Source organism: Crocuta crocuta, unplaced genomic scaffold, assembly GCF_008692635.1.
Source record: "Crocuta crocuta isolate KB4526 unplaced genomic scaffold, BGI_CrCroc_1.0 scaffold181, whole genome shotgun sequence".
Classification (NCBI taxonomy): Eukaryota; Metazoa; Chordata; class Mammalia; order Carnivora; family Hyaenidae; genus Crocuta; species Crocuta crocuta.
The window spans coordinates 2,173,140-2,190,551 of NW_027527952.1; the positions used below are offsets into that span (position 1 = coordinate 2,173,140).

Below are 17,412 nucleotides of genomic sequence, written 5' to 3' on the forward strand. Positions count from 1 at the left end.
ATTTGAGCCTTCTTTTTCCATTGTACAACAACAACAAAAATCATCAGGGGCTTTCCTGTTCTCATAAGGAGAGGTTGCTCAGCAAAGCACTCTATCTAGAAGTAAGTCCATCAGAGGTCAGGATGAAGGGGCCATAACAGAGACTTGCTGCTTCCAGAGCTGGGCGGAGACCCAAGAAAAGCAGGGGCGAAGTCCCAGGTCTTTCGTTGGTGGAGAGTGTGTGAAATACAGGCCAAAATGAGGCCTCACACTCTGCAAAACGAAGCTGCTCATTCATCTGTAACATGGAAAGAAGGTCGGAACTGCCTGGCTGGAGTACTGATTGATAGGAGACACTGAGAAGAAGGCAGGTGACGAGGCGGAAGGAGAATGATGATTTAAGTCAGGAAAGGGAGTCGAGGCCAGGCGCAGCCACAAACCATCTGTCTGTGTTGTACTGGAGACTTTCCTTGTATTTCTTAAAATCCATTTTCCATCCTCTCCACCCTGCTGTCTGTCTTGAGAGGCTGCTCCCCAAGAACTGAATCAAGAGCAACGTGGCCTCTGGCTTCTGGTTGGGGGTCAGTGGATGGCAACCCCTGGCAAGGAGATCAGAGGGAGGAGGTGGGTGGGGCATTTGTTCCCCAGCTTTCTCTCTCTGCACTTTAAGGTTGGCTGCTTGTATCCACTGAAGGCCACAGCCAGCCAGACAGCCATGTTTTCCACCTCCTGGAACCACTTCTTTCTTTTGTACTTTCTGCCTAAGGGGTAGTGAAGGGTCTACAATTGCAAATCTGGGTGGGGGGGTGGGGAGGATTTGAGCCATACTGGTTATTTTTCATGAACCCTGTCCACATCTCTGCAGAGTCCATTATGAGATGTTTCTCAGTGATGCAGTTTGGGTGTGTCTCTTGGGACCCTGAAGGATATAGTACCCAAGGCACCTCTATGCTGTTTTTAGAAGTAGGGACTCTATGTCTCCCAGGGCCCCTCAGTATGTGAGAATGTTATGTGAAAGTAATGACTTTTCTTTCTTCAACTTGAAAATGGAGGCCCAGGGAAGTAAATCATGTATCTGGTCTACCTCCCTTAACTGGTATTCTGACAGCCACTGGAGGGAGGCTGAGAAGGGTGGAGCATGACGTGATCAGCCCTTCATGCTTCAATGACAGTAGCTCTATTTTATCCGCTGCACAAAATTTTCAGCAGAAATTCCAAAATATTAGAGAATGAAGATGATTTCTGCAGAGCACTGTGTGTTAAGCAGAAAAGCCAGTATGTAGACTGGAAATGAATGCGACCTCTGGTGTTATTTTGGTAGAAGAATGCTTTTATTCCAGGAAGAACTGAAGGAAAGTGCAGTGGGAGCATTTTGCATTGCCTGCCCACCACATTCCTTCCTTTTAGAATCGACTCGTTCCTAGGGCACTTATGCAGGGGGGACGTGATGATTGCTATTCTACCCCACTGCTGGCCACAGCTGACGTCATTCAAGTGGACACCTGGCCCACGAGGAATGCATCCATAGGCTAGGCTGAGAAAAATGGGCTTCCTTCTCTTGAGAATTTGAGCCAGGTGACTGACTACCTTTGTGGTCAAATGACGTTCTGCCCTAGAGCAATAGTCACATGGCCACCTAGAAGCTTCGGCTAGTTGAAGCCATGAGGAAAGTGAAACTAAGCACCCTGTGGCAGAAGCCAGTTCACTGCCAAGGGAACAGAGCAGGTCACAGAGAGCATCTTTCTTGCTTTCTCCATATGTTCTCTTGACTTGTTTTCTAAGATCTCTGCAAACCCTATTATGCTGGCTCTTTCTCCTGCCATTGGATTCTTAAGAGATTGTCCTAAAATTTGCTAACAAATGCCCTATTCTTGTGCTTGAGAAATGAATAAATAGATGTAGGAGAAAGGACAAATCTTCCTTACAAAATTATTTCAAATAATATGTGAAGATGTTTCTCCTTCAGTGAATGGAAGTTAACCCCCTCCTTTTAAGTGTGGGTTGGACTTGGTGACTCCCTTATAACAAATAGAGTACAAAAAGGGGGGAAATAGTGACTTTATAGCGGAGAAACCTGACAGATGCCACTATAACCATTGATCAAGTTTAACATCACCAGTTATAAGTCATCTAGATGTCGTGTGCCCCCTGATATTTACTCCTTGAAGGGAAAAGTCAGTTCACTTCCATCATATTCCTTCCCCCCCAAATTAATAACTCCTACTGAATAATGAAAAAAACATATCAGATAAGTCCAACCTGAGGAACAAAATAACTGGTCAGTATTCTTATTAAACAAGGAAACACTGTAAGACACTCTTACAGATGAGAGGAGACAGAGACATGGAAGTCAAAGGAAAAGTGGTATCCTGATTTGAATCCTGGAAGAGAAAATAGACACGAATGAAAAAGCTGGTGAAATCCAAATAAAGTGTGTAGCTCAGACGACAGTGTCATACCAGTGGTAGTTTCCTAGTTTTGATAAATGTACCATGGTTATATAAGATGTTAACATTAGGAGAAGCTGGATGAGGGTACATGAGGACTCTAAGCACTAGCTCTGTAACTTTTTTGTAGATCTAAAATTATTTCAGAAAATAAAAAAAGACTACAGGGAAGAGTGCTGAATCTCCAGGAGCACCAGAGGACCAGTTGTGGTGGCTACAGAGCCAGAAACTGTTGCCAAACCCAGTGTTTGGCCCAAAGAGCTGGCCAACAAAGACTACATAGGCCATGCTAGGCACAGACGCTACAGACCTCACCACCAGCATCATGAAGCCAGGCCCTCATCTGCCATTTTTGCTTCTAGAAACTGGATGTCACTTCTGCTACCACCATCTGTCACCAGAATGGAGTTGGGACAGCCCCTGCTTCCTCCCGTTGTTGGCTATGTTTGCACACTGGCTGCAAGAATGTGGGACTTGAGTATCTGATGTTTCAGCTTCTGTTTCTGGAAGGGAGCTCTACTTCATAAAGTAGGATATTTCCCAGACATATGTATGCTCAGTAGCCAGAAAGAAGGACAAATATCCATTGTGGTGATTGAGCTGGTCTAACTGGAGTGGTCAGACAAGGACCCTTGAAGAAATTAGAATGTAGATAGGCCAGTGTTGTAGTGAAACCTGATTTGGAATAGAACCGAACAGCATTCAGCACTTAGCCTTGTAGTAGAGGTGAGATTCTGATACATAGAAATGCATCATTCTCACATAAAAGTTATGTTGAACACACAGTACATAAAGTATGTTAAGACAACTTTCTTTTTGCCTTTCACTGACCCTTTCAATCAACTCTGTGGGACCATGTCTGCTAAGTTTTCAGGCAAGCAGTAGGGGAAGTTATCAAGTATTTTCTAGTCATTCTTGAATAATACACACAATTCTAGGGTCACTTCAAGTTACAAATAATGATTTCAGATTAGCATTAAAATATCAGCCTTATTTATTGGTCAAAATTTCAAATTTGCTTCTAAGTTGAGCCTTCTTCCCCTTCTATGGTTTGGGCCTGAAGTCAAAAAAGGAAAAGTCACTCATCTCTCACATCTGTCCTTCCTCTAACTAGTCATGTTTCAACCTCTCCAAGGTTGAAGCACAGTAAGGGTACTAGGTCAAGGGAACAGAGAAGTTTCTACTTATCTGGTACTGCCATAAAGTTAGACTTGTAATCTTTATTTTTGTACAAGTTTACAGTGACTTTAAAAAATTTTTTTATGTCTTTATTATTTTATTTTGAGAGAGAGAAACAGCATGAGCAGGGGAGGGGCACAGAGAGAGGGAGACACAGAATCTGAAGCAGGCTGCAGACTCTGAGCTGTCAGCACAGAGCCTGATGCAAGGCTCAAACCCATGGACTGTGAGATCATGACCTGAGTTGAAGTCAGACACTTAACCGACTGAGCCACCCAGGCACCCCTAAAGTGATTTTTCTCATGAGATTTAACACGGTTCCTCAGAAATTTTTGGAGACCTCTTATGTGTAATTACTTGGCAGGGAAAATACCAATCTTCTCTGGATGGTCCATTCTTTTCCTTCTCATTCCCTGAAATCCAGGAGTTCCTCAGCTTCTCTTCACTGAAGTCTTAGGTCTCTAGATCACCCTCTTAGATATGACCTAAGATGACCACATGCCAGCTTGCTCTCTGGACACACATCTCGCCTATAAGAAACACACATATAGTCACTCATTGACCTGACAGACACTGCAAGGGCTGACCTCCTATCCTGGGCACCTTTCTATTGTTCTACCATCAAAGCAACTGGTAAGTCTCTCACCCTTGAGACTATTCTGTGCTCCTCAGGTGCAGAGAACATATATTAAACTCTGTATGTATATCTCTTGAAGCCCCTTTCCCTAAGTTTAAGTTAAAAGTTCAGACACTTTCATTTCCTTTTCTTGAGAGTAGAAGTGGGGTCGGACTCACGATACAAGAACAGCTCTTTCTAAAATTCTTCTCACCTGTTTCTAATTCCTGACCCTTTTCCACTCAAAATGTGGAGGAGGAATTTAAGACTCAGCTAGCCTGTTATCTATCATTCTTTTGAAAATATTTCAGCATGATGAAGCCTTTTAATTTTAGCTGTGGTAACTCTTGGCTTGGTGTTTTAGCTGAATCTTACCTTTTAGCATCTATGATGCTTGGATATCTATCTTCAAAGCAAACAAAGTTTGTATGATCCCTTCTGGCTCTTCCAGAGTTTAGGTTGCTAGAATAACCTAAACTTGGACATCATCTGGGATGAACTGAGGTAGGGACAGCATCAGATACATCCACTCACGGTGGAACAGTATATAGTCAACTTCTCCAGTTTATTTCTGGTGGATCCTCCTATCTCAGAGGCCTACTCAAATGCCAGTTACCTTTCCAAATGTGATCTGTACACTAAGCCAAGACAAAATATTTCTCCTTCTTCCTCACAGATTCAAGCATTTCAAATGATCAAATTAATTTTATTTCTATGTCACAATAAAACCAACTTCCCTAGATAAAACTTCTTTGATTTCCATTCAAAATACATTCTTCTGTTTGAGCTCACACCCCTGAAACGAGAACCTTACAGCAAGAGTGCTAACAGAATGTAAACATCTTCGAAAAATGCTAGCAAACAAAATCCAGCAATATATATAAAAGATTATACATCATGATCAAGTGGGATTGGTTGGTTAAGTATCTTAAAAAATCAAATAATGTATTGACAATAAACTATTTGTAAAAATAAATAAATAAATAAATAAATAAATAAAACACACACACACAAAATAAAAAAAACAATATAATTACTTATAAAAAAAATCAACTAATGTAATATATCATACTAGTAGAATAAAGAATAAAAACCATATGATCATCTCCACAGTCAGGGAAAATACGTGACAAAACTCAACATTCTTTCTTGATAAAAAAAAAAATACACTCAACAGACTAAGAATGGAAGGGGACTTCCTAAATCTGATAAAAGGCATCTACAAAATATCTACAGTTAGCAATATACCTAATGCGAAGAGAGTGAAACTTTCTCCCTAAGATCAAGAGAAAATAAATAGGTCCACTCTTACCACTCCTATTCAACATTGCACTGAAGATTCTGGCAAAGGTAATTAGGAAAGAAAATCAAATAAAAAGCACCTAATTTGGAAAGGAGGAATTAAAACTATTTGTATTTGAAAGTGAAATAATCTTGTATATAGAAAATCCTAAGGAACCCACTAAGAAACTATTAAAATAAAAATACTTTAACAAACTTGTAGGTTACAAAATCAATAACAAAGATCAGTTGTATTTCTGTACAATAACAAAAAATAAAATAAAAATTAAATTAAGAATTCAATTTACAGTAGAATAAAGAATAAAATATTTAGAAATAAATTTAGCCAAAGAAGTGCAAGACTTGTACATTGAAAATAACAGACATTGTTAGGGAAAAAGAAATCTAGAAAGACCTAAATAAATGGAAAGGCATCCCATATTCATGGATCAGAAAAACTCACTATTACTCAGCTATAAAAAAAATGAAATCTCTCCATTTGCAACAACATGGATGGATCTAGAGGGCATAATGCTAAGTGAAATAAGTCAGAGAAAGACAAATGCTATATGATTTTACTCATATGTGGAATTTAGGAAATGAAAAAAATGAACAAAAAAGAGAGAGAGAAACCAAAAAAAAAAAAAAAAAGATTCTTAAATACAGAGAACATGGGTCAAATAGGTGAAGGGGATTAAAAGCACACTTATGATGAGCCATGGGTAATGTATAGAAGTGTTGAATCACATAAAACTAATATAACACTCTATGTTAACTATTCTGGAATTAAAATAAATAAATAAAGAATAAAAAAGATACAGTAGTCTCCAAATTTATGGATTCAATGCAATTTCTATCAAATTCTTAGCTGCCTTCTTTGTAGAATTTGACAAGCTGATTCTAACATTCATATGGAAATTAAAGGAGCCCAGAACAGCTAAAACTATCTTGTAAAAGAAGAACAAAGTGGGAGAACTCACTTCCCAATTTCAAAACTTACTACAAAGCTACAGAAATCAAAACAAAGTGGTATTGGCATGAATATATGAGTGTGTGTGTGTATATATATATATACACATATATATACATATATATTCCATATATATGGAATGTATACATATATATATTCCATATATATATATATATATATGGAATAGAATTGAGAATACAGAAATCTCTCACATTCATGGTCAACTCATTTTTTAAAATATTTTTTATTTATTTCTAGGAGAGAGAGAGAGAGACAGCCTGAGCAAGGGAGGGTCAGAGAAAGAGGGAGACACAGACTCCGAAATAGGCTCCAGGCTCTGAGCTGGCAGTCAGCACAGAGCCCGAAGCGGGGCTCGCACCCCCGAACTGCGAGATCATGACCTAAGCGAAAGTCGGACGCTTAACCAACTAAGCCACCCAGGCGCCCCTGGTTAACTCATTTTTGACATGGGAGTAAATGAGAGAAAGAAGAGCCCTTTCAACAGTGTTGAGACAACTCATTATCTGTATACAATAGGATGAAGTTGGACCCCTGCTTTATACCATAGATACCATATCTTAAAATTAACTCAAAATGAGTCAAAGACACAATTTTGAGACCTAAAACTATAAAAGTCTTAAAAGAAAGCAAAGGCCTTCATCTTTATGACTTCAGATTAGGAGATGGTTTCTTAGATACAAGACCAAAATACAAGAAACAAGAGGAAAACATAGATCAATTAGACATCACAGTTAAAATCTCCTATATTTTCTAGGACACCATCCAAAAAAGAAATGACAACCTACAAAATGAGGGAAATTTTTGAGTATCACATATCTGATAAAGATTATTATCCATAATATGTAAATAGCACAACTCAAGAATAAAAACAAATAGCCCAATTTTAAAACGGACAAAAGAGGGGCACCTGGGTGGCTCAGTCGGTTAAGCATCCGACCTTGGTTCAGGTCATGATCTCACAGTTTGTGCGTTCAAGTCCCACATCAGGCTCTGTGCTGACAGCTCAGAGCCTGGAGCCTGCTTCCGATTCTGTGTCTCCCTCTCTCTCTGCCCCTCCCCCACTCATGCTCTGTTTCTCCCTGTCTCAATAAGAAATAAACATAACAAAATTAAAATAAAATAAAATGGACAAAAGATCTAAAGAGGAATTTCTCTAACAAAGATATGCAAATGGCCAAGTACATTATTGCATAGCTTTGTTAAAATACTAAAAACTATTGAATTGTATACCTACCATGAGTGGATTGTTTGGTATGTAAATAATATTTCAATAAAGCTGTTTTTAGGCACCTGGGTGGTTCAGTCGCTTAAGCATCGAACTTCAGCTCTGGTCATGATCTCACAGTTCATAATGTTGAGTTCCTCATTGGGTGAGCACAAGCCCTGCTTCAGGTGAGCTCTGCTTCTCTCTCCCTCTCTCCTCCCCTTGTGGGATTCTCTCTCTCTCTCCCCCTCGCTCTCTCTGCCCCTCACTCACTTGTGCCCTCCCTCTCTCTCAAAAAATAAATAATAAGGCTATTATTAAAAACAAGTGCAGAGGTAATCTTTACTTGGAGAAACCATGAGCAGTGCTGAAATGAAATGCAGAAGTGCATTTCTAAACTATTACCAAATACAGTAAATCTTGGTCTTGCTAAAAGTTGGGGTCAATGAGCTATTGTTTCTTAAACCCAACACGACCAGTGCAGAACCTGCAATGAAGAGTGAGATTCTTAACCAGATGGTGATTTGATAAAGCCCCGGCTCCTTGGCTGATTCCAAGACAGGGCCTTGGGTTAGGGTCTGCCGCTCGTACAAGGCCTCCTGCCTCCCAGCTGTGGGGCGACAGCAGGGTCCCAGCAGGCCTGTGCTGTGGGTGACAAGGGGTCTTGCAGGGCACAGGCCCTCAAAGCAAGTAACCTAGAGAGTAACTGTTACTAAGGGTCCCGTGAGAACCATGAGGCAGTGGACCGTAGTCTTAGCCTGGGCTCCCTTAGCAGTAAAGGCTCATTTGTGAGCGAGAGCAGGAGTGAGGGACAGGGATTCCAAGCAGGGCAAGAAGAGGGTTCACACACCCATATATTTGTCTTCAATTTTCAGGACAGTCTGAGAAGCCTCACAGAATGCACCCTAGAACTGTTTACCCCCAGGGATGAAAGGAAGAGGTATTTATTCCTCAGTTCCTCTTTGCTGCTGGGTAAGGGCTGTTCTGTGGGGAGTTAACTCTCCCACTTCCAGTTTGTACAAGTACAGGTTCCCACAGGCATGCTGTAGAGATAGAAGGACCCAGAGCACACTACACACTCATTTATGGCTATAAATACGCCTGGAACCGATAGCCACAGCCACAGCTGGAGGAGAAGTCAAGTTGAGAGAATTTTAAACAATGCTTAAGAGGTGTCTGATGCAACAATTGTCAACTATATTCGGTGAAGTCTCAGAATCAGCTACACAATTAGCAGGGCCCAGTGAGGCATGACAATGTGGGAGCTATGTTAAAAGATTATTGGAATTTCCAGATGGTTACACAGAGAGTTAATCCCAGCCCAGGTCCTTCTGAGGCCTGTGTGGCTGCACTGGTTGCATACGCCTGGGGAGCTGGTCTTGTCTGGACTCCTAAAGAGTGAGTTACTCCTCATCCCCACACCTCGCCTCACACACACACACACACACACACACACACACACACACACACACAGATGCCTAACCATATCTTCCTAAGGAACACTGACATTGAGCAGCTGACTTTTCTCTTTCCTGCCTCTCCCTTAGGTCTGGCCATGTAGCATGGCCTCCATGGGGTTCTTGGCCCTGCTGCTGTGTGCTGAGGTTTTTTCCAGCCGTGGTCAAATCTGGACAAAGGAGAGAATTTTTCACAAAGCTGCTTATTTTTTTCCATGAAGTTCTTGATTATAAGATTATGTCCTTAAGAAATGAAATCTTGGTGTTGGTAAATAGCACTTTTTTCTTTTTTTTCTTTTTTGGTAAGGCATGGTATTAATTTTTTTTAAGTGGCAGTCCTTTGCTAATCCTGGACTTAGAAAGAAAATGACTGAGTCACTTTGTTGGGTCAGTTGATTGAGTGTGGGACTCTTGATTTTGGCTTAGCTCATGCTCTCACTGTTTGTGAGATCAAGTCCCATATTGGGCTCTGTGCTGGCAGTGTGGAGCCTGCTTGGGCTTCTCTCTCTCTTCTCTCTCTCTGCCTCCCCCCTCAAAATAGATAATTAAACTTTAAAAAAAAGAAAAGAAAATGAGTAGCTTGTGAATACTTGGGAATAATGGGATGGAAAGTGAGAGAAGGGGTAAGGGCTTAAAAATCAGAGTCCTGGCTGGTGTAGGGATCTGATCCTGTTTGAATAGGAAGGGAACAAAGCAGAATATTTCATCAACAGTTCAGCATCCCCTACAAGATAGAGGACGGTCAAAATCCCTGAGCTCCAGTCTGCCCCTTACAAGTGTTCCTGGTATGTTGATTCTTTCATCAATTTTCTTGCCAAGGTTCCATCCAAGGATGAAGGAAAAAGTAGTGCCTTCCCAGTAGAGCATGAGCATTTGGGAAGCTCCCCTTCTGAAAAACACATCACCTATCTTTAAACCACCCACCTGAAATTCCATTAACCATAATGTCCTGCTTTGGGTAGAATATGAGCCTCTTGTTTACTTAAGGGGCTTAATGCATTAGTTCTTTTAACATGAATTAAAAGTGTAGGTAAGAAAAAGCTTTTGTAGCAGTTAGTATATAGTGCCTGATGCACTGAAAATTTTGTATGAAGACGGTGATGGTGATGATGATTGATGATGATCATGATGACAATGATAATTATATTAACATCACTAAATCCTAACAAAACCCAAAGAGGAAGCTTTGGAGGAACAAATTTTTGCCTAAAGAATTGAAACTCAAAGAGATTGAATACACTACTCAAAGCCACACTGCTTGGAAGCAGTAGCCAGGATCCAAAAGAGACGCAGAGTCTAGATCTAACCACTCTGTAGTGTCACTAGGCCTAGGTGGGAACATGAGGGATACCTTGAGGGACAGGTGGGCTGAGGTGGAGGTAGGTGGGCCAGTGAGCTTCCTCATTCTCACTGCACCACTGGATTTTCAAGTGAACAGATGAAGTCCTATCCTAACCTCTATTTCTCTTTGTCCTTCTTTTTTCCATACCTTCTCTACTGGCACTCCTTGTATGATTTCTTATTAAAGAAAACAAGCCAGAAAGATCCTTTCAGGACAACATCTTGCATCTGCAATATCAAGGGGCCATATCTAGTATTTAGTGTCTCACATACAGTAGGTGCCTAATAAATATTTGCCAATCGTAATGAAAAGGAAGCCTCTTCTAGGTCTCTGTCAAGCAGCCAGTGGTGGTCCTGAGCACCCTAGTCAAAGGCTCCATCACTGGGCATGCCTCACAGTGGGCTCCATGTCTGCTTTCAACCCTATATCTCTCCCTATGCATGGCCAACCTCAAACTCATTATTAATTACAATGCTTCTGAAATATGTAGGAGGTGTGTAGCACAGTCCCATTTTCAAATTCAGAGAATGTCATCTGGTATGTACCTATTATTCACCCTCTAAATGTGTCTACTATAGCCCCAGAAATCTGAAAAACCAGACAGCAAGAACAGCACCTGTCCCACTCCACTTAATGCAGGGCTCTAAAGAAGTGCACCCAGGTCTTTGAGCAGCGTCCCTGAAAGATTAGAATTTGCCAACACCTCCAGGTATGGAAAAATGTTAGATCCTCCACTCTCAGCCCACCCTCCAAACTACCTTCTTTTAAAAAAATCAGCCATTCTTCTGACATTAACTTTTGGTATCCATTTATTCATTCACCAGTCATTTGTTAAGAGGTAGTAAATGCATTATGACATGCAGTTGTAGCTTTGTGTATGGGAGAAGCCATTTCAAACTTATTTTTAATCGCCAAAACTAATTTTCAACACTAACCCAGGATCTGCCAAAACTGTTTATTTCATTTTTTATTTGAGCCAGTACCAAATGGTAGACTTTTTTTTTTTTNGAAGACTCTCTGACTGTCCAGGGCCTATCCAAATGGTAGACTTTTTAAAAATTGAATCCAGCTGCAAATCAGAAGAATATTCTAGATGCTCTGGAAAACTCTCCAAGCTCTGTATTAATTACTTGATTAATTACTGAGTCTTGACATCTGTACCTCACACTGATATTCTTGCTTTAGCAGGCACACTTACAGACAACGTGAATTCCCAATTCACAGCATCCATGTTTATGGATGCTAATTTTATTTTTATGAAGTTACAGAGTTGACAGGAAAGAGGAGGGGAAATCAGACGTTTTTGTTTGGTCAGGCTGATAAGCTTCACAGATCTTATGGCTGAAGCAAGGAAGAGGTCAACATAGTCATGGAGCCAACTATATCTGGCTCTTCCACAAAGAACAGGCAGTCTCCTTACCCAGCTAAGAGAAAACAAAACCCACTTACTGGATGCAAAGATGCTCCTCAGCCTTCCCTTTCTGTGTGAAGACTCAAGGACATACTGCCATTCTGTTCCTTCTGAGCACCTGGCTACTTAGAACAAGCTAAATGGTCAAGGGGCCTTAAGGAGGACACTTGTTGGGATGAGTACTGGGTGTTAAATGTAAGTGATGAATCACTAAATTCTATTACTGAAAACATTATTACACTATATGTTAACTAACTTGGATTTAAATTAAAAAAAAAGAAAAAAGAATAATTCTGAGTTTCATAGTGATCAAACTAACCTTGGCTTAAGACTCTCAGTCCTTCTCCTTTCTAAAGGGATCAAGTCCAAAAACACTTGAAAGGGTCTACATATAATTCAGGAATACAGAAAGACAGGAAGGGATCAGTTTAGGAAGAAGATTAGATAAGTTTTCTTTAGCACCGTCTGTCCATAACATTAGAACTAGGGATCTAAGACGTGATTAGTTATCTATCTCTAGGTCCAAAGATGCTATGCTTCCATTTATTCTGTAGATTATGAAGTCTGTTTCCACAGAGCAGTTAAAATTGGATTGGGACAGAAAAGCAACCTAGAGAAGCAGAAAAGGGAAAGGATGAGAAAAAATTCTTGTCCATATGGAACACATCAGAGGCATTAGACTTTTGGGGACACTTTGACCTCATCTTTAAGTTTGTAAATATCCTACCTCTATTTTTTTTCCCTCCTGATGTGTTCCACCTGTTAATACTAGGTAAAATCTTTTTTCTTTTATCAAGGAATATGAAAGAATGAATCTGCCCTCAAGTTTTGTTTTTAAACACATCCTCTTTTAAAAAATACATTTGCCAATCAGAATTTCAAGCATACAATAGAATTTTCACCCTTTTATTCTGTTTTTAGACTACGTTGCTGCTTACACTTGGTAATGGGTTTATTAATCCTTCGCTGGGTAGGCAAGACCACTCTTCATTGTGGTTTTAACCAGGGTTTCTTAACCTTGGCATTGTTGAAATGTTGGATCAGGTCATTCTTTTGGGGGACTGTCCTATGCAATGTTGGATATTTGGCAGCATTGTTGGCTTGTACTCAATGAATGCCAACAGCACCTGCTGTGAAAATCAAAAATGTCTCCAGATACTGCCAAATGCCCCCCACCAGGGGCAATTCTTTCTTCCACTCTATACACACTAGATGCTGTCTTTAAGAAAATCATTAAAATATGAAAAGGAGATACTAAAGTAGATACCCATTTGAAAGATCCAAATGCTTATTTCCCGAGTATAACATATTTCAAGAGTAATTTAATAGATCTTATTCACTGTTTAACTAGTTGCCATCCTCCAGCCTCCCCTAATTACATGGTGGGCTCATCCACTGATCTCTGACATGGCAGAATCCTCTCCCAGCCCCAGGAAGAGATTGTCAGTCATGAGAATTCCATTTCCTTTTGTCAATGGTTGTTTAAGAGATGGGAATCCCATTGCTCAGTTATAGACTGAGACATAAAAGGGGGGGATGTTTCGGAAGGCCTCCCCTTACAAATTAAAATAATAATAATAAATAAGATCCTCTCTAAGAAAAAGTCTTTTTGCCATATCTGTTTTTTTCCCACTAGAATGTCTGCCTTTAAATGAGGCTGTACTGCTTGGAGCATTAGCAGGCACTTCACAATCACAAGGAAGTTAGCAAAAAAAAAAAAAAAAAAAAAAAAAAAAAAAAGAAGAAGGAGAAATGAATTCCAACAGCTTGAAGAAGGTAGAGCAGAAAGAACAAAAGGGTTTCAGTCCCTCATGACATCTTTGAACTGTTGAACCAGACTTGGAATGTCCACCTCAGGCTGCCTGCTCGTTGGAACACTTTTATTGCTTAGCCAAATCAATAGGTGGAAAGCTGATTTGTGGGTCAAATGCAAGAACTAAGAATTGTTTTTATATTTTTAAAATTTTGTTAAGAAAACGAAGGCTGTTAAAAATAAACAGCCATATTTATTTAGACTTTAGACAAAGTCTAAACTATTTGCCATGTGGTCCTGCACGAATCAAGTTTGCCAGTCTCCAATCTAACTGACTCATAGCTAATGTCCCATGATTTGCAACCCAAAGCATTCTTAACTAATACAAGTACTTCATTACTTGTGTTAATACAAGTTAAGTATTCTTAACCAATACAAGATATCTTCATTTTACAGTTATAGAAACTGAAGCTTGGATCAGTTGAGCCAATGGTAAGTAGGCTCCATCAGACAGGTCAAATACAAATTTGCCATTATCTCAACTAATCGTGAAGTTAAGCCAAATGGAGGGATTGCAAAGGCACTTAACACACTTTTCAATTCCTTAGGGCTTCAAATCATATTTGTACCACAGACTTGGTTGTACAAATCAGAATAGATAAAGCTTCTCGATGAAACACAATATGCTCAGTGAATACTTCACAGGGGGTCGAGATGTCCTACTACCTGGAGCACCAAGGCACTTGCTGCACTAGAAGTCAAACTTACAGGCTCTAAGGAGGAAAGGACATTATAGAAATACACTAGAAACAAACTCGATGATTTGTCAAATTACCTTTTCTACTTGCTGAGACAGTTCCTGCCTTTCCTTGCTGACTCACTCAGAGAGAGTGAATCCTCAGTGAAAAATGTGCAAAGCCTTCCTCCATTAACTCTAGCACCCAGGCTAAAACTGCTATTCCCCGTTATGTCAGCATGTTTGGTAGCACTTTGGTAAAGGGTTTAAATATTGACAAAACCTTACACTCAGAGTCAGGTCCAGAAGAGAGCACACAAAGCTCATTGTGGAGAGCCCATCAGATGAGTGTTGCATGAGATACAATAAACACTTGCCAACATCTAACCATGGGACCATAACTGAGCACTGAGTGACTGTTAGGGCCAGGCTTTTCTCAGTTGATCCACCCAGCATTTCCTTGCCTTTGTATCTCAGTACCTATCCTAGTACAGCAGGTGGTAGATTGGACACAGGAGCCCTCAGTCTACACCCAATACTGGTTGTGCTTCAGTGTTGGGTTGGTTTGTCGGCAGAGCTTGACCATGTCGGGATCCAGATTCATCCATGTCTCCCAAGAAGCACATTTCTCCACTGACTCAGTAGCTGGAGAAGCCATCTGCTCACTTAGTGGGTCCCTGTAAACACTTACTGGGGGACTGCTGGAGCTTTTTAGAAGGGGTGTCACTGTGACGGCGGGAACAGCCATGCTCCTTTCTGGCCTAGGACTTGGGGTTGTAGGTTCCATATTGGTCTGGGGCTTGATAAGAGGTTTTGCCTTTTCCACCTTCCAGCCCAGCAGCCAGATACACAAGGTCACGGCAGTTATTATCAGCAGGAAGACCACCACAGCCAAGGGTACAATGACTATCACAGGATAATTGCTCTCCCTGGGTTGGGTGGGTGCCCCAGCACTAGCATTGGTGGTGTTTGGTGGCCAAATGATCCTAGTTGGAGAGGCTCTGCTGTCTATAGTAGGCTCTTTACCATGGTGTCGTCCCCAGGATTCTGCTTGCTGGTGCCTGGTCTGAGTCAGCTTCCCTAGAATTTCTGTCTGTGCTGTGGGTTCTGAGGAAACCACAAGCTTTTCCTGAAAGAAATCTGCAGTCACAAGGTTATCTGCAGTGACTAATAAAGAAGCATCAGGGATAAATGTTTGCAAAAGTAGGGGGTCAGGTGGCACTACCGTGAAGGGGAGATATCCTATTGCTGGCTGTACATGGTCCGCCCTGAGCAGGAAAGTGAAGGAGTCATTCACCATATCAATGCCTGTTAGGTTGGCATGTGGATTAAGCATTAACAATCCTTGGTCAATGTCCCTCTGAGTGAATATGGTAGCGTTTTCCATTTCTGCGCCTCGGCCCACTCTTCGTACAAGTCTTCCATGGACAGGGGGTTCTGTCACTTCAAATTTGGGATCGCTGTTAGTCCTATTAGCAAGCTCAGTGGCATCAAGGTCCTTTCTTCTCAGTTGATAAATCACTCTGTTGGCAATTGTCAGATTTGACATAACCCGCAGTAAAGGCTGCACTCTGATGCTCAGTGTTTGTCCTGTAAGGTTACTTTCTGGTGTAAACAGTGAGAAATGTAGCTGGTCCTCTGAGGCAGTGAGATTTGTCATATGGTAAAAGAGTCTTCCCGAATGCAGATCTTCCTGCCCAAAGCTGATGACCACCTGGTTTTCCATGAGCAGATGCCCATGTTGGAGGGGCCATGTCATCTTGTAAGTGATTTGGGGGCTTCTCCCATTGGTCATTGCTGACAGATGAGTATTGGTGATAGGGACTGTTGTCTGGCCTTGTGGGAGAAGTAGGTCAGTGAGGTTCACAAGGGTGATGGAGATGGGGATGACATCCAGGTGGAAGAGCTTATAGAGTGGGCGGTGTTGACCATCAGTCACACTAAAATAAAACACGCCCGAGGATGGGCTTCCATCTTGAACGAACAACACCCTAGAATTGTCAATGTCGGCTTGTGTGAAATAGTGAACAGGTACGTCTGGTTGGTGAGCCATTGCCAAAAAGCCATTATTAGGATTGCGGATGATCATATATCTGATCTCCTCTGGAGGACTGTCCAGATCTTCCACTCTCAGATTTTCAGGTCCCACAACTACCCTGTTGCCTTGTAGAACTTTCAACCGAAGCCCCTTTGTCTTTAATTCTGGTGCCTGGTCATTAACAGGCGAGATGGTGATGTTAAACATCTCTTCAAGGAAGTCAGCCTCTGGCTTGGCAGCAGACTTGCTCTTTTGATTTGGCCAAACAGCAAAGGTAAAATTATCAGCCAGTGATTCAGAGTCATCGTGAAGGTACATGAGTCCAAATTTATTAACTACATACTGGGAGAAATTGGGTTTTCCTTTGGTAATATTCCTCTCTCCAACCTTAATAGTTCCATGGTGAGGAAGAGATGTAACCTGGAACCAGACCTCATAGGAAGATCGCTGGGATTTGGGTAATTTCAATAAGAGGTTGGAAGCATCTAAATTAGATTGGCCAATGAGAACTTTGTCTCCCTCCTTGACAGCAGCTCCTGTGAAAATATAAAGAACAAAGTGGCATTTCATTGGAACTTTCAGATGACAGGGGTCCTGGGTGGCTCAATCGGTTAAGCACCAGACTCTTGGTTTCAGCTCAGGTCATGATCTCATGGTTTCATGAGTTCGAGCCCCACATTGGGTTCTGTGCTGGCAGCACGGAGCTTGCTTGGGATTCTCTTTCCCTCTCCGTCTTCCCCTCTGTCTCTCTCAAATAAATAAATAAAACTTTTTTAAAACAGTATAGAACTTTCAAATGACAGCCATAAAGCACTTTCACTCTTAAGTTTCCTTATCCCTGTGGATTATTCAAAATGCCTTGGTTGCACAAGGACCTGAATTAGCACTGTTACCCAAGGCATATAAATTAACTTTTAAGTAGACACACCCTAACTATTAAGTCAATGTTTCAGGCACCAGAGTTCTAAAATCTTGAGA

The 17,412-nt window shown here is 41.1% G+C and overlaps 1 protein-coding gene across 1 annotated transcript in view; it reads right to left on the reverse strand.

Moving 5' to 3' along the window:
* Positions 1–14,719: 14,719 nt before the first annotated feature.
* Positions 14,720–17,412, reverse strand: part of LOC144222026 (chondroitin sulfate proteoglycan 4-like) — a 50,522-nt gene continuing 47,829 nt past the window's right edge. The window contains exon 11 of the mRNA XM_077752512.1: positions 14,720–16,970. Within this exon, the coding sequence (XP_077608638.1) occupies positions 14,923–16,970 (2,048 nt within the window). The 3' untranslated portion in view covers positions 14,720–14,922. The remainder of the gene's footprint in view (positions 16,971–17,412) is intronic.